Source organism: Podarcis tiliguerta, assembly GCF_965153285.1.
Source record: "Podarcis tiliguerta genome assembly, chromosome: 8".
NCBI classification, from domain to species: domain Eukaryota; kingdom Metazoa; phylum Chordata; class Lepidosauria; order Squamata; family Lacertidae; genus Podarcis; species Podarcis tiliguerta.
In genome coordinates this window covers 85,129,676-85,157,259 of record NC_139541.1, presented here as the reverse complement: position 1 = coordinate 85,157,259, position 27,584 = coordinate 85,129,676, and the positions used below count along the sequence as shown (strand labels likewise).

At 47.7% G+C, this 27,584-nt stretch overlaps 1 protein-coding gene across 1 annotated transcript; it reads left to right on the top strand.

The window, feature by feature from the left end:
- The first annotated feature begins 615 nt into the window (after window positions 1-615).
- On the top strand, window positions 616-23,127 carry GMFG (glia maturation factor gamma). The gene is made up of 8 exons (XM_083456414.1): window positions 616-1,279; window positions 1,757-2,082; window positions 6,257-6,353; window positions 9,959-10,008; window positions 16,720-16,777; window positions 18,624-18,698; window positions 20,851-20,924; window positions 22,839-23,127. Exons 2-8 carry the CDS (start codon window positions 2,023-2,025, stop codon window positions 22,908-22,910), a joined length of 486 nt encoding a protein of 161 aa, XP_083312540.1. The 5' UTR covers window positions 616-1,279; window positions 1,757-2,022; the 3' UTR covers window positions 22,911-23,127.
- Window positions 23,128-27,584: the final 4,457 nt, after the last annotated feature.

Here is a 27,584-nt window from a genome sequence, read left to right as displayed (position 1 = left end):
CATTCTCTCGCTTTCAATTTTCTGAGGAATTTAAACCGCCCCTCACAAATATGGATATACTCGGTCCGATAAACAATACTTTTTAGGCCCATATTCCGAACAATAGTGTATCAAGCACTACGTGCCCGTGCGTGTGTTCAATTTATATATTGAAAAAATCAATGAAATAATAGTTTTGGGTTCTGAGAGGCCAAGTGTTACCTGACATAAATTTATTCGTTCTTTTACTTCTGGAAATAAAGAAGAAACTTAAACTGCCCGTTGCCCTCAAAGGAAATAAAACCTGTTCACATATCTAGTCATCACCAGAAATTGGGAAATTTTCCACAAGTGTGCTAACAGCATAGTTTGTAAATGACTACAAGTTTATATGTATTGCATAAAACGCGCGAAACAATAAAGTGCATTTCGCCGTCAAAATAATGAGTAAAAACTAGGCATTCTGTCAGATAAAGAGTTTGTTCCCTTGAAGAATCGTAACTTTCCCCCACAAACTTCATCGTAGTTTGGCAAATGGCCTTAACTGGAAAAATCACACAAATTTAAAAATGTCCCAAGGGCCAAAAAACAACAACGAAAGAAACGTGATAATTTCTATGAGATATGGTATGGTTTTATTGTATATACAAAGAATGAAGCGCATGAAAGTGAATTACCCCCCAGTTTACGGCACAGTTTGTCGAGTATAGACCGGATAGGGTTTTATTTCATTTTATTTTCCACAGTCCATATCCTGTAACAGAGAAAGTAAACAATACAATAAAGCGAAACATGTCAACTTTAATGGAAAAGTCTATTACGGCTTGCCTGCTATTAGTACACGGCTAAGCTCCTAATATTGAAAATAGATTTTATATACAGTATTTATTTTTCGGATGAGCTCTTAGATCCTAATAACTTTCATTTGCTTCAGCTTTTCTATGCCAGAGACTCTTGTCCTTTTCCCTTTCCTGTGTTTGTTCATATTTTGAAATGCAATAAAAACACAATCTGAAATAAAAGGAAATAAAAATAGAATGCTATGATTCTATGTCCACAATGAGGAATGTAGAGGAATGTAGTATAAAGAAACCCCACAATTCTCTTTGCCAAGGCTCTTAAAAAATCCCTGTTTGACAATGGCATGAACTCTCCTTCTTTGGAGGTTTTTAAGCAAAGCTTGGATATTATTTTATTATTTATAGCCCACCCATCTGGCTGGGTTTCTCAAGCCACTCTGGGCGCCCATCTGCCATGTTGATTCCTGCATTTCAGGGGGTTGGACTGGATGACCCTCGGGGTCCCTTCCAACTCTGCTAATTTATTTATTTTTTAATAATATTTTATTAAGATTTTCCATAACATCGCAAAAAGAAAAAAGAAAAATACAAAAATAATAAAAAGAAAACAATTTAAAAACAATTCAATTTTACATAACATATCTTACATTTGCTTGTTTCCCGGACCTCCCCACACCTCCCCTCTTTGTATTCCAATTCAGTTTATTTATTCAGCAAATCCTTTCCCTCTTTACTTTATCCTTATCTTGATCTTAATATATTATACCTTTAAATTTTCACCTGTTAAAATTCCGTTTTTACATAATCCTTCGTACCGTTGTTACTAAAAACCCCTTAGCCTCAATCCAACATCATTCTAACATCCATTAATTTTATAATATTTCTGTAAGTAATCTTTAAATTTCTTCCAATCTTCCTCCACCAACTCTTCTCCCTGGTTTCGGATTCTGCCGGTCATTTCCGCCAATTCCATATAGTCCATCACCAGCTCTGCCATTTTATGATTCTGTGACCTAAGAAGTGGGAAAGGACTCAGTTCAAGGGTGTTTCCAAAATCTGTGTCCTTTAATGGAAATCAGTTATTTAGCAGCCATGGTGCACCCTGAGAATATAACAGCTGAACTAAAGCCCAGAACAAGCCCAGGCTTGCAAAAGAGGTTAAAAATAATAAGAAAATTGTTGTTTTTTTCCCCTGGCTGTGTCTGAAGCAAGAGGAAGACCATGCAAGTAGTATGTCCTCTGCATGAAGATGGAAATTTTCTATTGGGTGACAAAGAGGAGGAACTGCTCAACAGTCCAAGACGTATTAAGGGAACACCTAGTTTATTTGATAGAATTCAGATATCCAGGGCCATGTTTCCAAGGGTACCAAAGCAGCTTGCAAATGTCATCTCATAGCTTCTGTCTATAATCTTTGAGAATTCTTGGAGAATTTGGATTGGAGGTGGGCAAATGTTGTTTCCATCTTCAAAAAGTGGAGAGGGGGCGGGGGAAAGACCGAGGCAACTACAGACCCGTCAGCTTAACCTCAAAACCAGGAATAATAATAATAATAATAATAATAATAATAATAATAATTTATTTATATCCCGCCCTCCCCAGCCAAAGCCGGGCTCAGAGCGGCTAACGACAGTAAAAATAGCACAGTTTACATAAAATCACAATCAATTAATTGAAATACATTCTAAAATCAATTTATTCTAAAATCAATTGAGAATCAAATTAATGGCAACCATTGGGCTAGAGTTCTGTGAGAATTACAGAAGGAGGGGGTCCTAGCACAGAAAAATCAAACAATCAGTCTGTGAGCACTTAGAAAAAGATGCTGTGATGACTAAGAGCTAGCATGGGTTTCACAAAAACAAGTCGTACCACAGTAATCTTTTTTTTTTAGAGTTACAAGCTTAGTGGATCGGGGAATGCCATGGATGTAATGTATCTTAATTTCAGCAAGGTTTTCAGCAATGTCTTCCATTATATTCTTGCAGAGAAGCTAGTAAAATATGGTCTGGGTGATTTTATTGTTAGGTGGAATACTAGCTGGTTGACTGAGTGAACCCAAAGAGTGCTCACCAATGATTTCTTGTCTTGCAGGGTACTGCCCTGGGCCTCTTGATTTTCAACATCTTTATAAATGACTTGGATGAAGGAATTGAGGGGCTCCAGTGGTCTTAGTAAGGGACGCGGGTGGCACTGTGGGTTAAACCACAGAGCCTAGGACTTGCTGATCGGAAGGCCAGCGGTTCGAATCCCCGCGACGGGGTGAGCTCCCGTTGCTCGGTCCCAGCTCCTGCCAACCTAGCAGTTCGAAAGCGCGTCAAAGTGCAAGTAGATAAATAGGTACCGCTCCGGCGGGAAGGTAAATGACATTTCCTTGCGCTGCTCTGGTTCGCCAGAAGCGGCTTAGTCATGCTGGCCACATGACCCGGAAGCTGTACGCCGGCTCCCTCGGCCAATAAAGCGAGATGAGTGCCGCAACCCCAGAGTCGGTCACGACTGGACCTAATGGTCAGGGGTCCCTTTACCTTTACCTTTAGTGGTCTTAGTAGACTACAAGCTTAACAAGAGTCAACAGTGTGATGCAGCAGCAAAAAAGCTAATGCAATTCTAGATAAACAGAAATCTAGTGTTCAGATCAAGGGAAGTCATAGTATCACTCTGTTCTGCCTTGGTCAGAACACATCTGGATTACTGTGTCCAGTTCTGTGCACCACAATTTAAGAAGGATGTTGACAACAGGAACGTGTGCAGAGAAGAACAACAAGGATGATTAAGGGTCCGGAAAACAAGCCTTATGAGGAGCCGTTGAAGGAGCTGGGTATGTTTAGCCTGGGAAAGAGAAGACTCAGAGCGGATATTATAGCCATCTTCAAATATCTATCAAAGAGCTGTCAAATGGAAGAGGGAACAAGCTTGTTTTCTCCTGCTCTGGAGGGTAGGACTCGAACCGATGGCTTCAAATTGACAGCGGAATAGTCTTCCGCGAAAGGTTGTGGACTCTCCTTCCTTGGAGGTTTCTAAGCAGAGGTTGGGTGGCCATCTATCATGGATGCTTTATCTGAGATCCCTGCATTGCAGGTGGTTAGACTAGATGACTCTCCGTGCCCCTTCCAATTCTACGATTGTATTTCAGGTGCCATGCACTGGTAGATTCATCAAGATTGGTATGTCTCTCTTATTCAAGAAGTAGTCACTCTACCACAGTTCGAGAACTCTAGGTGAAGGTGAAATGTGATTAGCAACCATCACATTTTTCAGTAATCTCAGTGCCAGTTACCTGGAGAGAAGGTCATCACCTATGTACAATTGGGTGTTGGTACCAAAAGTGGCACTGTGGTCTAAACCACAGAGCCTAGGGCTTGCCAATCAGAAGGTCGGCGGTTCGAATCCCAGCGACGGGGTGAGCTCCCGTTGCTCGGTCCCTGCTCCTGCCAACCTAGCAGTTCGAAAGCACGTCAAAGTGCAAGTAGATAAATAAGTACCGCTCTGGCGGGAAGGTAAATGGCGTTTCCGTGCGCTGCTCTGGTTCGCCAGAAGCGGCTTAGTCCTGCTGGCCACATGACCCGGAAGCTGTACGCCGGCTCCCTCGGCCAGTAAAGCGAGATGAGTGCCGCAACCCCAGAGTTGGTCACGACTGGACCTAATGGTCAGGGTCCCTTTACCTTACCAAAGCTAGATCACTCAGTCTCCTTTGGATGTTATTAGGCTGGTAACTGAATCCCACTGTTCATACCTACTTTCTGCTTGTGTCTGTCCTTCTATTGAAAGGCCCAGCCTGCTTTGAGTCTGACCCTGAACCCTCCAGGATCTTTCTTGTCCTCTGCCTGTGGCTTCCCCTTTCGTAACTGCGAATGGAAACCTTTAACTTCTCTCTGGACTCCTCCCTACCACCAGCAATGACTTCCGCCCCAGCGGTCTTTCCTCTGCAGCTGTCAAGAGTGTGTGCCTGGCAGTGTTTCGCAAGTGCTGATGTTGAGCAGAGTGTGTCCTAACTAAAGCAAGAGCGCAGAGATCTGCACATCCTGTCAGAAGGGCCAGCGGCTGCACCCAGAGCTGCAGCGTTTCAGCTGACACGGAGATAAGGCTGGAGAGACCTAAGGCAGAATGGTTAGCTGAAACAATTCTTAACGTGGGTTGGAAACAGTGGGTAGTGGGTGGTGGGTAGATTCTGCGCCAAACTTGTGTTGAGCTGCTTTGAAAGTTTGCTTGTCGAAAATCTGACCTCTTTCCTTGCCACTCAGCCCTTCCTCCTTGTTATTATGCAAATAAGATGTCCAAAATGTAGCGTTTCTAGCCTTTTCTTCTTCCAAAATTCTGCCTCCGTCCTTGAAGCTTTTGTTGTGGCTTGGAAGCCACATCTTGACAGTTGGCAGACATGAGCTTCCTGTGTGGTGTGTGCAAGCCTGAGTGGCAGATCAACCTTTCAAAATGAAGGGACCTTCTGATGTGGCGTTTGATAGAAGAATAGACACACTTAAAACAACAGCAAAAAATATAGATTGTGGATTATGAGAAAAGGTGCTGAGCCTTGTAGGACCCCTTCAGCAATGGGAAGAGCTGCCGAAGGGCGAGACCTTGTCTCAAAATGCTTGAGAAGAGTTGGGACAAGTTTCTGTTTGGGATTGTTTTCTGTTATAAGAGACCCTGTTTGTGAAAAAGTGAGCTGAGATATGGGTGGACAGGTTGCAGGGACTTGCCGAGAGCTTTGGCTTGGAGAGCATCCTAATAGAGACCCAGAGGTTTATCCACTGTGACACCAAACTGTGTTTTGCAAGAACCATGGGAAGAAAATATGAATCCCTGTGACACAAATGTGGGGGGTAAATAACAAAAGAATCGATTGGGTGCCTCTCTCCAGCAGAGAGCCCTCAGTAGCAAAGCTTAAACTCATAAAGTTAAGCAGCACTGTGAAGTGTTAGGACTGTAGGCTGTTAAACTTTTTGCATAAGTCATTTAGTCCCTTTGCAAACTGCTTCCCTCTTTCTGCCTCTCTTGCAATGAATCGACCACACTGTTAAGCAAGTTTAAAATGCTTTACTAACAAAACATTACAAAGATCAGGTTCATGCATTTATCTAAGCAGCAGGAAAGACACAGGCAGAATACTCTTGGGTGGAAAATACAGAAAGATAGCTTCACACGTGTGCTCTAAGCTTGGAGCTTGCTTACGCACGTCTTCCTTGCTCAGTTACATCGTGCAGAGAGGGTGAGAAATGAACAGGAAGAGAAGGCTTCACTTCCTTCCTCCATCAGAGAAGAGGGGGGCATGACCTAACTGAGTCTAGGAAATGCAGCTCTATTGCCTTAACCCCTTCATGCACTGACTAGCAGTCATGCATAGTTAAGTTTGCCTGCAATTTCCCACAATTAGTTCTAGAGGAGATGAGACTATGCCATGGTCATCAGGGCAAGGAAATAACAAGGAGAATGGCCTGCTTGATTGGAGGAGAAAACCCACATTGCCTTTTCCATTGCAGTCAGATTCTCTGGTTGTGTGTGACGTGGACCCAGAGCTGAAGGAGAAACTGAAGAAGTTCCGGTTCCGGAAGGAGACTAACAATGCAGCCATAATGAGTGAGTTTACTATCCCACATGCCACCTCCCTATTTTTTTCCTAAGATTGGGGGCTATGGTATTAGGGCTTGGCACACCTGCCATAGGAACATAGGAAGCTGGAATCAGACCACCTAGCATGGTCAACTAACTGACAGCTGTCTAAACTGAGTGACAACGGTTCTTCTGGCTTTCAGGCAGTGTTCTCTCCCAGTTCTACTTGGAACTGCGATTGGCATTTAACTACTCCTAAATAAATAAATAAAGGGACGCAGGTGGCGCTGTGGGTTAAACCACTGAACCTAGGACTTGCCGATCAGAAGGTTGGCAGTTCGAATCCCTGTGACGGGGTGAGCTCCCATTGCTCGGTTACAGCTCCTGCCAACCTAGCAGTTCGAAAGCACGTCAAAGTGCAAATAGATAAATAGGTACCGCTCCGGCAGGAAGGTAAACGGCGTTTCCGTGCGCTGCTCTGGTTCGCCAGAAGCGGCTTCGTCATGCTGGCCACGTGACCTGGAAGCTGTACGCTGGCTCCCTCGGCCAGTAAAGCGAGATGAGCGCCGCAACCCCAGAGTCGGCCATGAGTGGACCTAATGGTCAGGGGTCCCTTTACCTTTACCTTTAAATAAATAAATGAATAAAAATTGGGATCTTCTGCATACACAGCAGATGCCCTGCTACTGAGCTACAGCTCTTCCTCACCCAGTGCAAAACAGATGGGCTGCCCCACATCTCACAAGTGAGGATGGCAGTCTCCTAAGCAGGCATCGTAAACAGCTCAGTACAAGGTGGTACCTAAATACTGGTGCATTTCAAGCCTTTGTGCTTCGTCAGGGAGTGCTTTAAAAAAGAAAATAGAAACGAACACAGTTCTCTGACAATGCTGTGTTTGTCTTTTCTAACCTGAGAAGCCTGAGGCATACCAGCTTGCAATGTGCTGGGGATCTGTGCACCTTGTATTAAAGTGGCTTTGATGCTGATGGAACTTCTCTTGGCAGCTGCATAGGCAATTCTTAACTGCGGTTAATCAGGTGTCACTGATAAACTAGAAGGGGGTGTGAAACGAGCTGTTGGCTGTAGTCCTTCTGCATACCATTAGGCCGCTGACTTAAGGGCCATTTCAGTCTCACCAGCAGTTCTCTGGCTCACAACTCCCCACACCTGCCCTGCAAGGTAATTTGTGAAGGCGAGGGAGCTTGGGCTTGGCTTTGATGTATTTATTTATTTAGTGCTCTTGTATCAAGCTTGTGATGTATGGAAGTGAGAGCTGGACCATAAAGAAGGCTGATCGCCGAAGAATTGACGCTTTTGAATTATGGTGCTGGAGGAAACTCTTGAGAGTCCCATGGACTGCAAGAAGTTCAAATGCATCCATTCTTAAGGAAATCAGCCCTGAGTGCTCACTGGAAAGACAGATCGTGAAGCTGAGGCTCCAATACTTTGGCCACCTCATGAGAAGAGAAGACTCCCTGGAAAAGACCCTGATGTTGGGAAAGATGGAGGGCACAAGGAGAAGGGGACGACAGAGGACGAGATGGTGGGACAGTGTTCTCGAAGCTACAAACATGAATCTGACCAAACTGTGGGTGGCAGTGGAAGACAGGAGTGCCTGGCGTGCTCTGGTCCAGGGGGTCACGAAGAGTCGGACACGACTGAACGACTAAACAACAACAACAACAACATCAAGCTTTACTCCAATACTCATGAGAAGAGAAGACTCCCTGGAAAAGACCCTGATGTTGGGAAAGATGGAGGGCACAAGGAGAAGGGGACGACAGAGGACGAGATGGTTGGATAGTGTCTTCGAAGCTACAAACATGAGTCTGACCAAACTGCGGGAGGCAGTGGAAGACAGGAGTGCCTGGCGTGCTCTAGTCCATGGGGTCACAAAGAGTCGGACACGACTAAACGACTAAACAACAACAACAACAAATCAAGCTTTAAATCACCCAAGTGACCTCAAAGCAGTTTCCATACCAACAAATAAAACAAAATCATTAAAAATTCACGGGACACAATTAAAATATCAATAACGAAACCACAAAATATCAGTGCTATAATGCAGAACAGACTCAAGGCACAAAACAGTCTAACCTATGGCTTCTGGAAGCTGGAGAAAAACAAACGACTTTTCACTAAGCAGCAGCAGCAAAAACCCATTCAGTATCACGGGAACATAGGGATATCAGACGCTGCCTTATACGGAGTCAGGCCATTGGACAGATTTCAGGACAGATGAGAGAAAGTCCTTCTTCCTTCATGCAGCATATAGTTAAACGGTGCAACTCCCTCCCACAAGAGGCGCTGATGGCCACCAATCTAAAAAGGTAAAGGTAAAGGGACCCCTGACAGTTAAGCCCAGTCGCGGACGACTCTGGGGTTGCGGCGCTCATCTCGCTTTACTGGCCAAGGAGCCGACGTTTGTCTGCAGACAGGTTTTCCGGGTCATGTGGCCAGCAGGACTAAGCCACTTCTGGCGAACCAGAGCAGCACACGGAAACGCCATTTACCTCCCCACTGGAGTGGTACCTATTTATCTACTTGCACTTTGACGTGCTTTCGAACTGCTAGGTTGGCAGGAGCAGGGACTGAGCAACAGGAGCTCACTCCATCATGGGGATTTGAACCGCCAACCTTCCGATTGGCAAGCCCTAGTTTATGTGGTTTAGACCACAGCGCCACCCGTGTCCCTAAATACCCTTTAAAGGTAAAGGTAAAGGTAACGAGACCCCTGACCATTAGGTCCAGTCACGGACGACTCTGGAGTTGTGGCACTCAGCTCACTTTACTGGCCGAGGGAGCCGGCATCCAGCTTCCGGGTCATGTGGCCAGCAGGACTAAGCCGCTTCTGGCAAACCAGAGCAGCGCACGGAAATGCCGTTTACCTTCCCGCCGGAGCGTTACCTATTTATCTACTTGCAATTTGATGTGCTTTCAAACTGCTAGATTGGCAGGAGCAGGGACCGAGCAACGGGAGCTCACCCCGTCACGGGGATTTGAACTGCCGACCTTCCGATTGGCAAGCCCAAGAGGTTCAGGGATTTAGACCACAGCACCATCCCTGGCCACCAATCTAGATGGCTTTAAAAGAGGATTGGACAAATTCATGGAGGAGAATGCTTTATGTGGCTGTTATCGACGGTGGCTGTGGTCAGCCTCTAGCAGCTGGCAGCAGTGCTTCTGAATTTACGGGTTTTCCATACAGTGGTACCTCTGGTTACGTACTTAATTCGTTCCGGAGGTCCGTTCTTAACCTGAAACTGTTCTTAACCTGAAGCACCACTTTAGCTAATGGGGCCTCTGCTGCCGCTGCGCGATTTCTGTTCTCATCCTGAAGCAAAGTTCTTAACCCGAGGTACTATTTCTGGGTTAGAGGAGTCTGTAACCTGAAGCGTCTGTAACCTAAAGTGTATGTAACCCGAGGTACCGCTGTAATGTGAATCTGGCTTGGCCAGTGTGACTAGATGGGTCCTCAGCCTGATCCAGGAGGCTTCTCTTATGTCCATCTAGCTCAGTATTTTCTACAGTGACTGGCAGTGGTTCTCCGGGGAGCTTGCACATGCAAAGCAGAGCTTTCTAAGAATGGAGAAATCCCCTTACTAGGTTTTTGTCTCCTCTTTCCTCAGTGAAGGTGGACAAAGACAGGCAACTGGTGGTGCTGGAGGAAGAATTCCAGGTATGTAGAACCTTTCCACTTCTTTTTTTCTATTTAAAATGAGAATCATTCCCCCTGCTTTTTAAGCCCCCTGATTCAGGTCAAGTTTTAAAAAATACCCCTCATTTGAATTCAGAGGCTGCAAAAGAAGGCTGATAGGCTTCAGGCTGAAGCAACACAAAGGTGTTTTTATATCGTATTTGCCTGAATATAAGCCGCATCTTTAAAATTGAAGGGCGTGGGGGAAGAAAAACCCCTCCAAATATAAGCCACCCCCTTCCTCACTGCTCCTGGCTACATGGGTGAGAGAGCTGCACTGCGTTTCCGATGGCCTTTCCCCTTCCCCGCTCTCTCTCTTCCTGGCCTCGGGGGAAAAGATGGCGCCGCTTCCCCACGCTCCTGGTGCTGTTTGCCCTGTGCTCCTAGCTACATACTGTAATGCGGCGAATATAGGTAAAGGTAAAGGGACCCCTGACCATTAGGTCCAGTCGTGGCCGACTCTGGGATTGCAGCACTCATTTCGCTTTATTGGCCAAGGGAGCCGGCATACAGCTTCCGGGTCATGTGGCCAGCATGACTAAGCCACTTCTGGCGAACCAGAGCAGCACACGGAAACACCGTTTACCTTCCCGCCAGAGCGGCACCTATTTATCTACTTGCACTTTGACGTGCTTTTGAACTGCTAGGTGGGCAGGAGCAGGGACCGAGCAACAGGAGCTCACCCCGTCGCGGGGATTCGAACCGCCGACCTTCTGATCGGCAAGTCCTAGACTCTGTGGTTTAACCCACAGCGCCACCTGCGTCCCGTTGTGGTGAAGATAAGCTGCACTTTAACTTTTCATGGTCAGAATTTGGGGGGAAAGTGCAGCTTATATTCAGGCCAATACGGTATATATGCTGTGCACACACACACACACAAATTGCAGCCTTCCCTAACCTGGTGCCTTCCAGATTCCAAACATATTGGACTTCAGTGTGCTGACTGAGGCAGATGGGAGTTGTGGTCCAAAACATCTGGAAGGCACGGGGTTGAGGAAGGCTGGTGTGCTACGCCCCCATGGCAGGTGTTCTGTTGCACAGACCAAAGCAAATGGCTCCAGGTGACTCATATATGTGACGCCCAACCACACAGTGTAGGGAAAGGTAAGCAACCCTCTGAGGTCACACGCAGGCTTACATGAACTGAGGAAAGTTCTCCCTAGCTCCAGGTGTGGCGATCAGTTAGATTCTGACTGTGGGGAGGAGGCTTCAGATTTCATCGCAACACTTATCTAATCGTTTACCTGCAGTGTTCGTACGCTGTATAAAAACAGCAGATTTCCCCCCCCTACAAAGCCAGCAAGTGATTGAGCTGCAGACTTTGTTGTGACTATAAAGTGAAGGCATTACAGAGTGGGGTTTTTTTTCTGGAGAAAAGCGTAATTGTCTCCACTACAGGCAAATGTAAGGCTTGAACAAGCTGCTCTGCCCAATCATAGTCTTGTTGTTGGGAGGAGGTGGAAAGCAGAGATGTTGAACACTAAACAAAGACAGTGCAGAAGCAGAAACCTGCTTTTTTATATTGCAGGAGAGTGGAACTGTAATCAACCGGTTCTCTCACACATACATGTGTGCACACACTTACTTTTCACTTCACTTCACTTCAGCCTGCGACAGCAACTGAGTTCCCAACTCTTCCAGCAACTGCCTGGAATCTGACATGGAGAGACATCTCCTTTCCCCCAAAGAAATTGCATCAGCTCCTCCATTCCACCTTCCTGCATTCTTGACATGAATTTTGTCGGTACATTACAAATTACGAGGCTGGGTTAAAAGCAAATTGAATTTCAGATCAAGTTTAATATCTCAGGGGAGCAATGTGCTGATGGCGTCATTTGCTTTCATATTTAATTCAACACGTTATGCAAGAACCCTCACACGCGTTAGCGAAATGTTAATCAAATGGCAGCGCGGAATATCCACTCCGCTGTGTTTTAGGGAAGCAGGAAAACTAGCGGCGGGGGTTTCAAGGGAAGATCTCTTCCCATTTCCTAAAATACGAAACGACGGGCAAGTTTTGCTTGTCAAAATAGAAGCCCAGCTGAACACATTTTCCAGACAGGAACTGATGCATAATAACATTCCTCTGAAATAACCCAGGATGGTCCTAGCCTGGGAATGGAAGCTTCTAAACAGAGCCAGCTTGTTAGGGGATCCTAGAGCCACAGCTTGCTGAAAACAATGGAGTGGAGGGTGAGTTTGTCCAAATGTCAATTAGTGCTCCATTCTCAGTTCACATCACTTAATTCTTGTGCCTGCTGGCATCATCTGGCGGCGCTTCCAGATGGATGCTGTTTGGGGTAGGATCCAGTGACGTCATCAGGGCCACCTTAAGCATGTCTGGCGCTGCTTCAGAGCTGCATGGCGGAGGCGGGCAAGGGCGGTGAGCTGATGCTGGGAGGGGCCCGTCCAGCCTCCGCCTCTTCCCTGGCGCCCTCCAGAACTTGGCGCCCCGGCGCCCCATGCCACTAGCCTCTATGGGTAAGACGCCCCTGGACATCATGAGAAAACCAGGGTGCTCAATTACAGTTGACTTGGCACCTTTGCACAGCAAACTCCCTCCTTCCCCCTTGGCCCCCAAACCAGACTTTTTGTGATAAGGAAAGTTAAAGAGAATTGCCTGGGATAACAATTGCTTGGTGCAGCTATATGGTCATACCTCATGTTACGTTTGCTTCAGATTGCGCGTTTTCAGCTTGCATCCCATGGCGACCCAGAAGTGCCAGAAAGGGTTACTTCCGGGTTTCACTGCTTGCGCATGCGCAGACACGCAAAATGACATCATGCACAGAAGCTGCGGAACGTGACCCACGCATGCGCAGACCTGGGTTGCATTCCTTTCAGGTTGCGAACGGGGCTCCGGAACGGATCCCGTTCGCAACCAGAGGTACCACTTTACTCGCCCCACAAACAAATAAGAACAAACACTCAATAAATAGCCAACTTCACTTAACCTTCCTGCACCCTTTGTGCAAACAAATAAGGATGAATAAGGCTCAATCAACAGGCCGCCAACAAGTGACTTTACCCTTAGCTTTTCAGGCTCTGAGGAGGCCTCGTTTACATCCACCTTCCGGCCTTGCCCTCCATCTCGCTGCTCTAGAGCACCGAAGTCTGCAATCTCACACACCAGGAGTGTGGAACCCGTTGCTCTCTAGAAGGTGCTGGACTTCAATGCCTACCAGCCCCGGTTAGCACGGCTTGGGGTGAAGAATGGTGGGAGATGTAGTCCTGCAACATCTGGAGGGCCACAGATTTCCCCATCCCTGCTATATTCATTTATCTGGAAACAAATTGAATTCAATGGGATTTCTGAGTGTGCATGCATAGGATTATTCACAAGGCTGGTGAAGGAGGGCCAGCTTCTTCACCTTTAACAAGCGCACTTCCAGTCGCCCCTTGGGCCACCTGCTTCAATTTCTTCCCCTTGGTACAAGGTGCCCAAGACTCGGCTGCATCAAAGGGCACAGCGGTCTTGAACAGGAAGGCTGTCGATCCTTCCAGCCATCTTGTTTGTACGTATGCGGCAGCAAGCTCTGCTAAATTCTGCTCCTTTGCCAGTTCATTACAGGGCTTGTGGTGCCTGCTTGGCTGCAGCAAAGAGGATTAGATAATGGGCTAATTCAGAAGAAAAGATCTTGTGAGCCCTTCCTCCCTTTAGCAGCAGAGATGAAAAGGCAGTGGGAAGCAGCAGTCTTCAGTGAGGGAGGTGGTGCATGCTCCTTGCTTTTCTAATAATAATAATAATAATAATAATAATAATAATAATAATAATAATTTATTTGTATCCCGCCCATCTGGCTGGGTTTCCCCAGCCACTCTGGGCGGCTTCCAACAAAAATTAAAAATACATCAAAATAATACATCAATCCCTAAGCCCAGTTTCAAACCCACACAAGAAAGAAGATTCCACCTAAACATTAGGAAGAACTTCCTGACAGTAAGAGCTGTTTGACAGTGGAATTTGCTGCCAAGGAGTGTGGTGGAGTCTCCTTCTTTGGAGGTCTTTAAGCAGAGGCTTGACAACCATATGTCAGGAGTGCTCTGATGGTGTTTCCTGCTTGGCAGGGGGTTGGACTCGATGGCCCTTGTGGTCTCTTCCAACTCTATGATTCTATGATTCTAGGACACCTTGCGGGACCGTTCCTCTCCCATACACCCAGATAGAGGACAGAAACCTTTCAGCTACCGCTGAGCCACAGAGCCATACACCTTTGTGCAATGTCAGAAGTGACAAGCAGAATTCAGCATCGCGGGGGGGGGGGGGGCAACCTGGGTGCAGCTGCCTGGAATGCTGGGTGGGAGCAAGGACTAAGCAGAGTGCCACCCTTGGCATTCGATGCCAGACACACCTTTCAGCCTGCACACAGGCATAGCATCTGAGCTCCACCCTTGACAGGGAATAGCCAGAGAGCAATGGCGGAGGAGATGTTGCACTGCATAGACCTGGGTTCAAATCCATACTCTTCTGCAAAGCTCATTGAACACTACCCCCCTGGACTTTTCCAGATGACCTATTTATTCAGCATTCATCCTTAAGTGTCTTATTGTTTCCCAAGGGTTTATATACACCACTTGATTGTAATGAAAGCTCAAAGAGGCGCTGACAGAAAGAATAAAACAAAATAATTATCAGTAATAAATAGTTAAAAACAATGATTTGATCCATTCCAAACAGAACTGAAATCAACGATAAGCTAAAAGCTGGATTAAAACAAACACCAGCATTCTGTATCTGGATTTTGTTGTTGTTTAGTCGTGTCCAACTCTTTGTGTCCCCATGGACCAGAGCACACCAGGCACTCCTGTCTTCCACTGCCTCCCGCAGTTTGGTCAAACTCATGCTGGTAGCTTCGAGAACACTGTCCCACCATCTCGTCCTCCGTCGTCCCCTTCTCCTTGTGCCCTCCATCTTTCCCAACATCAGGGTCTTTTCCAGGGAGTCTTCTCTTCTCATGAGGTAGCCAAAGTCTTGGAGCCTCGGCTTCAGGATCTGTCCTTCCAGTGAGCACTCAGGGCTGATTTCCTTCAGAATGGATAGGTTTGATCTTCTTGCAGTCCATGGGACTCTCAAGAGTCTCCTCCAGCACCAGAATTCAAAAGCATCCATTCTTGGGCGATCAGCCTTCTTTATGGTCCAGCTCTCACTTCCATACATCACTACCGGGAAAACCAGAGCTTGAACTATACGGAGCTTTGTTGGCAAGGTAGGCTTGCTTAAACAAAAATGTTTAATTTTTTGGCATCTGTTTTGGCAGGCGCCCAAATGAGTACAGTGCCTGGTGACGACAGGCAGGGAGTTCCAAACTGTGGGTGCCACACTAAAATATCAATGTATTAGAAGTGCAGAATGAGTACTATGTGACACTTGTAACAGTGCCAGTTCCTTGGATCCATTGGTGCCAACTCCCTGGGGCCCTGAGTGCCCGAGCACTCACAAATTTGGTGCCAGGGCCATGCAGCGTGCATGGCACCCACAGTCCCGGTGCCAAGCTGGCACTCCTGCATGGATCAATGAGCTGAAGTGGGCACATATAGGATAAATTGATCTCCTCTGAAGGAGCTTGTGAGTCCTTCTGGATCCCTTGCTGTTACTTGAGACTCAGGTGGCCTCAGTGGTGTGGAGCGCCTTCCATCAGCTTCAGCTGGTGGCCCATCTGCGCCCTTATCTGTTGTCTATGCTCGACTTCTGTTGTCTATGCTCTAGGTTAGATTACTGCAATGCATTATATGTGGGGTTGCTTCTGAAGAGTTCGGAAACTTCAGCTAGTGCAGCCTGGTTGCTCACTGGGGCAAGATGGACTGAGCATATCACACCGATCCTGGCTCCGACTGCACTGGCTGCTGATTAGTTTCTGGGCCCAATTCAAAGTGTTGGTTTTGCCCTATAAGGCAGCGGTAGGCAACCTAAGGCTCATGGGTCACAAGCGGCCCCCGGGGTCGTTTAACTGGCCCACAACCCGCCCCCGAATTGAGCCACCCGCTCAGCGAGCCCCCATGCACTGCACTAAACTGGTGCAGCACGGCACGGGGACTCGCTTCCGCAGCACCAGAAATCATATCTGCGCAGACACTGGAAATCACAGGCATGCGCGCTCACACACACACGCAATCCGGCCCACAGAGGGATCTCTGCTGGAGTGAACCGGCCCAGGCAAGGCAAAGCTTGCTGACCCCTGCTACAAGCCCTTAAACGACTCAGGACTGCAATACTTCAAGAACTGCCTTTCCTTATGTGAACCAACCTTGGACCCTGCAATCGTCATCTGAAGCCCTTCTTCGTGTGCCTCCACAACAGGTCTGGAGGATGGTAAAATGAGAAGGGGCCTTTTCTGTGGTGGCTCCCTGCTTGTGGAGTGTTCTCCCCGTGGAGGCTCACCTGGCGCCATCATTACATACCTTTAGGCGCCGGGCTGAAATGTCTTGCTTCAACCAGACAACCAGACCTTGGCCTGATTGACATTCACCCTGATAGATTTGTGGGGAGTTTATTTCCCTTCCTGTTAATCACTCGCTCGTCCTACACTATTCAATTTGCCCATCACTTTCCAAACTGCAAACAGCCACAGTTTTTGAAAAACGGATTTGTTGTGCAGGGGGTGGGGGTGGGATCTCATCCCTTCCTACGCAGCTACTCCCCTTGGGAAGACCCTTGTCTACAAAACTGATGCCTGTTTTTGTGCTCTTCTTTAGGACATCTCTCCAGAGGAGCTGAGAAGCGAACTGCCAGAACGCCAGCCTCGATATCCTAGTGTTGTTTGAGTGTGTTTGTGAGAGGGGAGGGGACAACCTGATTCGGCCCATACACGCTTCCATGCTCAGCTATAGTTTTGAGGAGGTGGACAGAGAAAGGGTTTCCAATGGATTTCGGGACAGGCAAGCGGAAGCCTAGTTTGTTTATAGAATTTTCTGCCAGAAGATTCTGTGATGGATGGGATGGGTAAAAGTTAAAGGTAAAGGGACCCCTGACCATTAGGTCCAGTCGCGGATGACTCTGGGGTTGCGGCGCTCATCTCGCTTTGCTGGCCAAGGGAGCTGGTGTACAGCTTCCCGGTCATGTGGCCAGCATGACTAAGCCACTTCTGGCGAACCAGAGCAGCACACGGAAACGCCGTTTACCTTCCCGCCGGAGTGGTGCCTATTTATCTACTTGGACGTGCTTTCGAACTGCTAGGTTGGCAGGAGCAGGGACCGAGCAACGGGAGCTCACCCCGTCGCGGGGATTTGAACTGCCGACCTTCTGATTGGCAAGTCCTAGGCTCTGTAGTTTAACCCACAGTGCCACCCGCGTCCCCTGGATGGGATGGGGGACAACTGCAATTCCTTTTTCATTCAAAGGCATAATACCCTTTTTGAGGGGAGGCGACTGAAACGCAGTATCCCCAATGCGGTTGCATGATATAATTCACACGCAACTGGAGCAGGAACCAAAGATGCTTTTGGACTAATAAGGCCAGTCCTGGATGACTTGGGCCCTTTTTCACACATAGTATGGACACAAACCTTTTACGACTGGGCTTTCAACAGCTACTAGCTGTGATGGCTCTGCTCTGCCACCAGAGTCGGAGGTAGCAATGCTGGGACCCACAGGAGGGGAGAGTTGCTCTTGTGCTCATGTTCTGCTCCCTGGATTCCCACGGGTGACCACATTGAGAACAGGGTGCTGGGTTACATGGGCCATTAGCCTGATCCAGCAGGCTCTTCTTATGTCCTTATCCTGCATTCTTAGGACAGGAAGTAGCTCAGTGCCTACTGGGAAAATAATAATAATAATGAAAATGATAATAATAAATAAATTTATTTATACCCCACCCTCCCTGGCCAGAGCCGGGCTCAGGGCAGCTAACACCAATAAAATCACAGTAAAAAACATGATAGGGGGGAAAAAACAACAACCCAATTTAAAATACAGGTTAAAATGCAATTTAAAATGCAGCCTCATTTTAAAAGCAGCCCATAGATCAAAACCGTAAGGGGAGGGAAATGTAAGGGTCAGACAGTCCAAACCAAAGGCCAGGCGGAACAACTCTGCCTTGCAGGTCCTGCGGGAAGATGTCAAGTCCCCTGGTCTCTTGTGACAGAGCTTTCCACCACGTCGGGGCCAGTACTGAAAAGGCCCTGGCCCTAGTTGAGGCCAATCTAACCACCTTGCGACCTGGGATCTCCAAAATGTTGTCATTTGTGGCCCTTAAGGTCCTCCGTGGGACATATCGGGAGAGGCGGTCCCGTAGGTACGAGGGTCCTAGGCTTCATAGGGCTTTAAAGGTCAAAACCAGCACCTTAAACCTGACCCTGTACTCCACCGGGAGCCAGTGCAGTTGATACGCACTGGATGAAAACGAGAGAGAGAGAGAGAGAGAGAGAGAGAGAGAGAGAAAAGAAAAGAAAAGGGGGGGGGGACATTGGGGAATGAGATTTGTGGGTTTCCGCATCCAGGGAGCTCCAGAGCCTAAGGTGTCCTCACAGAGGAAGCTCTCTTCCACCCTTTTGCCAGTTGGAGACAAGCTGGCCCAGTTCCTCCCCCCCCCCAATGTCTACCTTGCCATGAGATGCCCCGTTGCTTCCTTGACTGTGCCTGTGTGTGTTTACATTTCTGGTTTACAGCTATAAATACGTCCACGATGATGGCCGGGTCTCGTACCCTCTCTGCTTCATCTTCTCCAGCCCAGTCGGTGAGAACCAGTGACTTCCTCAACGGAGGGTGGCCAAGCGGGTGGGATTCTCGGCTTCCTGTCCCAAGAGTTGAGCTTGGTGTATGTTGAGAACAAATGCGAAGTTTGAGGACAGTGGCGGGGAGGCCTGTAGGGTTCGATTCTGAGTTGGTGCCAGGTTTCAGGGCCCTGGGCCTCCCCGTAACAACAGCCAAGCTTATGGGCGTTGTAACCCGAAAGGTTCTGAATGGGGCCAGGTTGGGGGAAGCGATTATAACTGGCATTACTGTGATAATGGCCGTGTTCACACCATGCATTTTTAATAAAAGCTGTTATTAAAATTTGTAAGGACAAAAAGGGGAAACCTTTGCACAGAAACAATAGGAAATCTTGGGGGGAAAGCAATAATAATAATAATAATAATAATAATAATAATAATAATAATACCCCGCCCTCCCTGGCCAGAGACGGGCTCAGGGTGGCTAACGCCAGTAAAATTACAGTAAAAACATGTTGTTGTTGTTTAGTCGTGTCTGCCTCTTCGTGACCCCCTGGACCAGAGCACGCCAGGCACTCCTGTCTTCCACTGCCTCCCGCAGTTTGGTCAAACTCATGCTGGTCGCTTCGAGAACACTGTCCAACCATCTCATCCTCTGTCGTCCCCTTCTCCTTGTGCCCTCCAACTTTCCCAACATCAGGGTCTTTTCTTCTCATGAGGTGGCCAAAGTCTTGGAGCCTCAGCTTCAGGATCTGTCCTTCCAGTGAGCACTCAGGGCTGATTTCCTTCAGAATGGATCGGTTTGATCTTCTTGCAGTCCATGGGACTCTCCAGAGTCTCCTCCAGCACCAGAATTCAAAAGCATCCATTCTTCGGCGATCAGCCTTCTTTATGGTCCAGCTCTCACTTCCATACATCACTACTGGGAAAACCATAGCTTTGACTATATGGACCTTTATTGGCAAGGTGATGTCTCTGCTTTTTAAGATGCTGTCTAGGTTTGTCATTGCTTTTCTCCCAAGAAGCAGGCGCCTTTTAATTTCGTGACTGCTGTCACCATCTGAGTAAAAGCATAGGGGGGGGGGGGTCAATTTAAAATATAGGTTAAAATGCCATTTAAAATGCCTCCTCATTTTAAAAGTAGCCCATAGATCAAAACCATAAGGGTCAGACAGAATCCAAACCAAAGGCCAGGCGGAACAGCTCTGTAACATGAGGTTCAGCAGGAGGAGATGAAGCAATGGCCATATTTCCCATGTGAGTGGGAACTTAGGAATTCACGTACAGGTTTGCCACATGAAAAATTAAAGGAATGAGAGATAGCTCAGTCGTGGGTTCGAGTCCCATATTGGGCAAAAGATTACTGCATTGCGGTGGGTTGGACTACATCACGCTCATGGAACTTTCCAACTCTGGTTCTATGATCATAGATTCCCTTGCTTCCTAGTTTGTTGTAGTCCAGGAGAAATACAACAATAAAGAGCATCCATCTATCTAAACATACTTTTGCAAAGTCTACACCTTGGAACAAACAGGATGGACCATACGGCCATGGGCTTCTTCATTTTGAAACAAAATCATGCCATATTGCAAAACCATCGGCACGGAGAGTTGTTAGGAGACCCCAATTCCCTTCCCAGAGCGGTTTAATACTTAGCCCCTCTTCGCAGGGAACAGAATTGCAGTCCTGGGAGCGCAACAGGGGGCTCCTCTTAGCACCCTCAAAAAACCCCCCCAAAAACCTACAGCTCTCAGAAATTCTCTGGGGGACGTCATCTCTGTTTAAAGTTGTATACTGGTGCTTCAAATGTACGGTGTGATCACGGCAAATGTCTTTGAACATTCCAAAGTGCTATAAAAACAAGTCATTTGAATGATTGAACGCTAGTCATTTGTTAGGTTCCCCCCACCCCACCCTACTGGTGGAAAAACCCAAGAAATTCCACTTCTGTCGCAGAGAGATAAGGCAGTGCCCTTCAGCACCTGTCTGCCTTGGGTTCAAGTCCCAACGTCGCCGTAGCAGGAGCTTGTTTTGTGGCCTCGGGGAAGTCCGCCTCTCTCCACCTCAGCCAGTCCTTAACTCCCTGACCCGCTGTGGATCACAGCGCCCATTGTGAACGAGATAATGAGCAGTCATTGCAACTAAAGGAGCTGCTTTCTCCTTTACCCTCACAGGGTGCAAGCCGGAGCAGCAGATGATGTACGCCGGGAGCAAAAACAGACTGGTGCAGGCAGCTGAGCTCACCAAGGTATTCCAGGCACACTTCTTACCTCTGGTTTTGTCCATAGCTGTCAAGCGTCCCTTATTTGGCGGGACAGTCCCTTATCCCAGCGCCATGTCCGGCTGCTGTCTCTTATTGATGATGTCCCTTAAATAAGCTACTGAAGGTAATGGGGCCCTTTCTATATCCAGCTGACCTTTGTCAACAACAAATTGTTGCTGTTTTTTTGTGTTGAATATATGTTATACGGTAATTTATGGACCTAATAGGTATCTAAAGCCATTTCCACCAACAAAATATGCATTTTATCAAAGTAATTGTTGATCCCTTATTTTGGCTGCTGATCCCTTATTTTCGAGGCTGCTGGTCCCTTATTTTCAAATCTGTAAGTTGACAGCTATGGTTTTGTCCCTGATCGCCTTGGCATTGTTTTTGGCCTTTCTTCCTGCCTCTTGGGATTCTAGAGAGCAGCCTGGTTGCCTGGCGCAACCCGGAGAACGTGCATGAAACCTTAAACCCCCAGGAGAAGTGGAAGAGGATGAGGCAACGGTGCTTTCTCCCTTACATCTTTCTCTCCCCCTTTCCCCATGCCTGTAGGTGGCTTTTATGGTCTTGGGCAGCGGGGGGATTCTTGTTTTGGGTGCCAGAACCGGGGTTTGATTCCTAGACCAGGGGTAGGCAACCTAAGGCCCAGGGGCCGGATGTGGCCCAATCGCCTTCTCAATCCAGCCTGAGGACGGTCCGGGAATCAGCGTGTTTTTACATGAGTAGAATGTGTGCTTTTATTTAAAATCCATCTCTGGGTTATTTGTGGGGCCTGCCTGGTGTTTTGACATGAGTAGAATGTGTGCTTTTATTTAAAATGCATAATAATAATAGTAGTAATAATAATAATAATAATAATAATAATAATAATAATAATTTATTATTTATACCCCGCCCATCTGGCTGAGTTTCCCCAGCCACTCTGGGCAGCTCCCAATCGAGTGTTAAAAACAATACAGCATTAAATATTAAAAAAATTCCTAAACAGGGCTGCCTTCAGATGTCTTTTAAAAACAAGATAGCTGCTTATTTCCTTGACATCTGATGGGAGGGTGTTCCACAGGGTGGGCGCCACTACCGAGAAGGCCCTCTGCCTGGTTCCCTGTAACTTGGCTTCTCGCAGTGAGGGAACCGCCAGAAGGCCCTTGGAGCTGGACCTCAGTGTCTGGGCAGAACGATGGGGGTGGAGATACTCCTTCAGGTATACTGGACCGAGGCTGTTTAGGGCTTTAAAGGTCAGCACCAAGGCTTTGAATTGTGCTCGGAAACGTACTGGGAGCCAATGCAGGTCTTTCAAACCCAGTGTTATGTGGTCCCGGTGGCCACTCCCAGTGCATCTTGTGGGGCATTGGAATTCATTCATATAAAATATAGTCTGCCCCCCCTACATGGTCTGAGGGACGGTGGGCCAGCCCACGGCTGAAAAAGGTTGCTGACCCCTGATCTAGGCCAACCCTTGAAGCCAAGGAAAGAGAGACTGCCACGTCTTTCAAAATGTGTGATATATTAAATAATAAAATCCTCACATTAGCCCGGTGGTAGGGCACCTGCTTTGCATGCAGAAGGCATAGAAACATAGAACTGTAGAGCTAGAAGGGACTCCCAAGGGTCATCTAGTCCAACTCCCCCCCCCCCAATGCAGAAATCACAGCCCCAGGTTCAGCTCCCAGCTTCTCTGAGTAGGACTGTGAAGAGACCTCTGCCTGAAGCCTGGAAAAGCTGCTGTTACTCAGCATTGACATTAATGGTCGGACTGGGTGTAAGGTAGAATTATGTCCCTACTCTGCCCCAGCCAGCTCCTTAGCTACCTGGGAAAGGCAGGGAAGGATGCTTGGCCACATTCTCAGCCTAGGCAGACCGCCTTCTCCACCTGACTGCTGCTCTGTTTCCCCCCAGGTCTTTGAGATTCGGTCCACAGACGACCTGACGGAGCAATGGCTCAAAGAGCGCCTGGCCTTTTTCCGCTGATTGGTAGGGTAATCCTGGAGGGCTGGACCTTCAGTAAACTCCCCACTCATAGCAAGCCCTGTAATCTCACTCCCCCTCCATTTCACCCTAGAGATACCACTGCACAGTGGGTGTATGTGGAATATAGGGAAATGTAGCTGACCTATTGTCTCCATGACCAGCACCACTGGCTTTCCCCCGCAGAGGAATTAAAATGAAATAAAGCGATTGGACCTAATTCTCCTTTTCTTTTTGCATTGCGCTGAGCCTGTGTTCTTTATGCTTGAATTGTGATCTTCTAGGGAGGGACATCTGGCCGCTAGCTACCCTTGGGCCTCCTCCAGGATCATTGAGCATTTATGCTGATTTGCTTGCACAAAGCTTACCCAGAGGTCGGACAATGCCTGGTTTTCAGCTGAGCATTTCTTCTGATTTGCTCACAGGGAGGTTATACAACAATGAGCATTTGTCTTGGTTGCATCCTTACTTGCTTGTGTGGAGGTTATATGTTTTCCTGTTAACCAGTCATTCAACTTATACTTTTAGTGCATTTTTTAAAAAAACACTGGCTCAAGCAACAGAGCACTTTAATCCATTGCACATACCTAAATTTTTGGTATGCAACTGAATGCCTCCCACAAAATACTGACAGGTTTATCTCGTTTTGGTCATGTGCACACCACACATTAAAGCACATTTATAGCAGTCATGGCTTCCCCTAAAGAATCCCAGCTCACCCCTTAGAGCTGCAGTTGACAGCACTCTTAATAAACTACACTTCCCAGGATCCTTTGGGGCACAGCCATGTGCTTCAAATGCACTTTAAATGCATAGCTTGCGTTTCTCCCCCACCACAGTGCAACCTTTCGCCACCTGGTGGCGCCTTCTGTCCATCAGATGGGTGCCGGGTGGGACAGTCAGATGTTTCCTGTCAAGTTCTATTATATCAGGGGTCGCCAGGCTTTCAATATGAGGTCTCACATCTCAAATAGCTGGGGAAATGGATGGCGTCCACAAGTGTAGCTTTTCAAATTGCAGAAGGGCTGTGGCGGCAGAAACTGCACACCTGCTGAGAGGATTTCACCACAGGCTTGCCACTTCGTCACAGAAGCATCAAAGCAGTTCCTACAGCACTAAAGCACCACCTTATCGCCACCCACCCAAATCTCTGTCTTACTTGATGTATTTTCTGCCCAGTGGAGAGGTAAGATAGAAGGTGCTTTTTAGAAGCTGTGTAATGAAATGATCTTACACATATCAGTTTGTCTTGTGTGATTGTCCTCACAGCGGCTAAATTAGGTGACTGCATGGCCAAAGTGCTGGAAAAATGCAAATACATTTCCTTCTCTTGACTTTGTAGTTAATTCATGTGTTACTTTAAACCATCAGAGGGCATGATTTTGTCTAGTAATATAGCCAGCTCTTGCTTGTAACCTCTCTATCTAAGCTAGCTCCAACCCTAAAACAGGAGCCATTATGTTTGCTGTTCTCTCTGGAGAAGATGTCTGCTGTTTTCTTTTTATCATCTCCATTCATTCTGGTAAATAGTTCCTGCATGAATAAAGCCTTTGAACTCCAGAAACTGTAAGTAATCATTCCAATCTAATTCACCCAAACTGCAAGATCTGATAACCCAAAGTAGGTCCAGAAAAAGGCAACTGAAAGAACAACTACATTTTAAACATACCTTTTAAAAAAGCTTGCTTGGAACTGTCCAATTCCTCCCCACCACCAGAAAAAGTGGCTGCTTGGACCATCTGACCTGGATCAGGGCTGTGTGGAGGGGTGTGTGAAAGCCTTTCTGCCCTGCATGATCTCCCCACTCCAAAGTCACCTCCCCAGCTGCCCTGGGCCCCTAAAGGTGCTATTTCCAATAACTTCTTCTTGGTCAGACTTGGCTGGGAAGCCATCCATTCTGCCTGAGCCTGCTCCTTCTGGCTCTCTCTGCTTGCCTCCTTCCCTCTTTCTTAGTCTCGCAGGACTTCCCCATCGCCCCCAGTCCCGGGTCTCATCCTGCTCCCTGCACCTTCCGCCGGCTCAGCATCTTGGCGACACCTTCCAGCCGTGCCATGAAGCTGATAGCTGATACGGCAAATAAAAAGGAAAACACTTCTTTTATTTCATGCGCCATTAATTCAGGGAATTCATCGCTGCAAGATACGGCTGTGGCAACAAGCCTAGATTAGGCCTATTCATAGAGGTGCCGAGGTCTCCCAATGCCTATTAACCTTGATGGCTAAGTTTAGACACACATTCCCCTTCAATAAGGAACCGTGCGCTGCTCAAAAGCTTCGGAGGGACATCTCATTGACCACTGCACCGATGATGCGCGCTGGACCAGGTCAGCTTCTCCTGGAAATGAGGAGAGGAGCTGAGCGGGGGGAGAAGGGAAAAGAGCAAAGAAGATGAGTCGAAGGAGAAAGGTTTTAAGGAGAAATATTAGACTGGTGAGAGATATTAAACCACTGTAGTGCTATTACTACCCCCAAAAGATGGGAGACGGATTGTCCCCGGCAGGAAAACACTGCATTTCAGAGATATATCACCCCCTGGAGACCTCCATGAGGGAGAGCGATGGCCTCCCCCCCCCCCCAAGGGATTCATATCCTCCAGAGATCGGGGGTAATTATTGCTTCATTTATATAGATGGAACGAGCTTCCCTCCATCTACCCGCCAAATTAATCTGGAAGGCGATTAAGCAGCCTGCCATGGGTAGTGCTTTCTGCTGAGCGGTTTGCTCTTCGAAGGACAAAAGGATGGAAGAGGAGAAAAGGGGGGGGGGTATGATTGTGTGTAAGTAACATTACTTAACATTGATCTGCGGTCTGGCTGATCAGCCGTTGGGTGAGGACCTGAGCCGACGGTGACTTGCTCCAGGAAGCCGGGTCTGGATATTTGCACGCTGTTCACAAGCGGCATCGCCTTCGCCCGAGGGAAAGAAGCAAGTTTCTGGACCTGGGAGGTGTGGAGCACAGCTTCTGAAAGCCATGTGGGTTGCAAAAAGCTGAGAGTGCCAGAAGGACTGCCCATGACAATGCCGGATTCTGCATGCGACCAGTACATAGCTGTCAACTTTCAGATTTGAAAATAAGGGATCAGCACAGTGGCGTAGCGTGGGGGGTGCAGGGGGGGCCGGCCGCACCGGGCGCAACATTTGGGGGGTAGGGTTAGGGGGCGCAAATCCACGGGTTAGGGGGTGCAAATTACTTGCCTTGCCCCGGGTGCTGACAACCCACGCTACACCACTGGATCAGCAGACTCACCTGTCCTGGGGACAGTCTACGGGATATCTAGCAATCCGGGATAGCAGCGGGAAATGGCGCTGGAATAAGGGAATTTCCCGCAAAAAAGGGGAAGGTTGACAGCTATGGACCAGTATAAAGTAAGCAGCACATAAGCGGCACACAAAACACTAAAAAAAACCAACAATTCTACATTCTGTTGCTGTTGTTGTTGAGTCGTCGTTTAGTCATGTCCGCCTCTTCGTGACCCCCTGGACCAGAGCACGCCAGGCCCTCCTGTCTTCCACTGCTTCCCGCAGTTTGGTCAAACTCATGCTGGTAGCTTCGAGAACACTGTCCCACCATCTCGTCCTCTGTCGTCCCCTTCTCCTTGCGCCCTCCATCTTTCCCAACATCAGGGTCTTTTCCAGGGAGTCTTCTCTTCTCATGAGGTGGCCAAAGTCTTGGAGCCTCAGCTTCAGGATCTGTCCTTCCAGTGAGCACTCAGGGCTGATTTCCTTAAGAATGGAGAGGTTTGATCTTCTTGCAGCCCATGGGACCCTCAAGATTCTACGTTCTAAATCTTATATTAATCCAAAAATTGAGAGAGCTATGTACAAGATCTACTACAAAAGCCACAAACAGAAAACTCATCCAAATTGTGTCCAAAAGGAAGATACGGTCTTTAAATGTTCCTTTAGCCAGGCGCCTGTAGATATCAACAAAGGTAAGCTGGATCAAACAGAGTGCCGGTGATGTTATGCTCAAGGGTTAAATATCAACGAGGATAAGTTGGATCAAACGAAGTGTCGGTGATGTTGAGCACAATTCTGTATATGAGCTGCAGGGCCTGGGGACAATTTGGACCGTAATACTGGCTGCCTCAGCTGCCAATTTAGTGAGAAAGAAAACGAAAAGAAGGCTGTATGAATAGCTTGCTGGATCAGGGCAGTAGCCGACTCTGGGGTTGCAGTGCTCATCTCGCTTTACTGGCCGATGGAGCCGGCGTACAGCTTCCGGGTCATGTGGCCAGCATGACTAAGCCGCTTCTGGCGAACCAGAACAGAGCATGGAAACGCTGTTTACCTTCCCGCCGGAGCGGTACCTATTTATCTACTTGCACTTTGACTTGCTTTCGAACTGCTAGGTTGGCAGGAGCAGGGACCGAGCAACGGGAGCTCACCCAGTCGCGGGGATTCGAACCGCCAACCTTCTGATCGGCAAGTCCTAGGCTCTGTGGTTTAACCCACAGCGCCAGCAAGTAGCCATCGATAGCCCTCTCCTCCACGAATTTGTCCAATAACCTTCTTTTAAATTCATCCTAGTTGTGGGGCCATCGCTGCCTCCTGGGGGAGCGACTTAAACTTCAGGGACGTCCTTTGTTTTATCTGCCCTGCATCTTCCAACATCCAGCTTCTCTGGAAGTCCACCAAAATCCTTCTTTCTCATTTTTTCTCTCCACCCTGCAAGGAA

Bases quoted from the DNA above. Each gene is read 5' to 3' on its own strand.
- GMFG (XM_083456414.1), top strand. From the start codon at position 2,023: ATGAAGATGGAAATTTTCTATTGGGTGACAAAGAGGAGGAACTGCTCA. The intron at 2,083-6,256 runs GTATTAAGGGAA...TTTCCATTGCAG, and splicing joins ACTGCTCAACAGTCCAAGAC to TCAGATTCTCTGGTTGTGTG. The intron at 20,925-22,838 runs GTATTCCAGGCA...GTTTCCCCCCAG, and splicing joins AGGCAGCTGAGCTCACCAAG to GTCTTTGAGATTCGGTCCAC.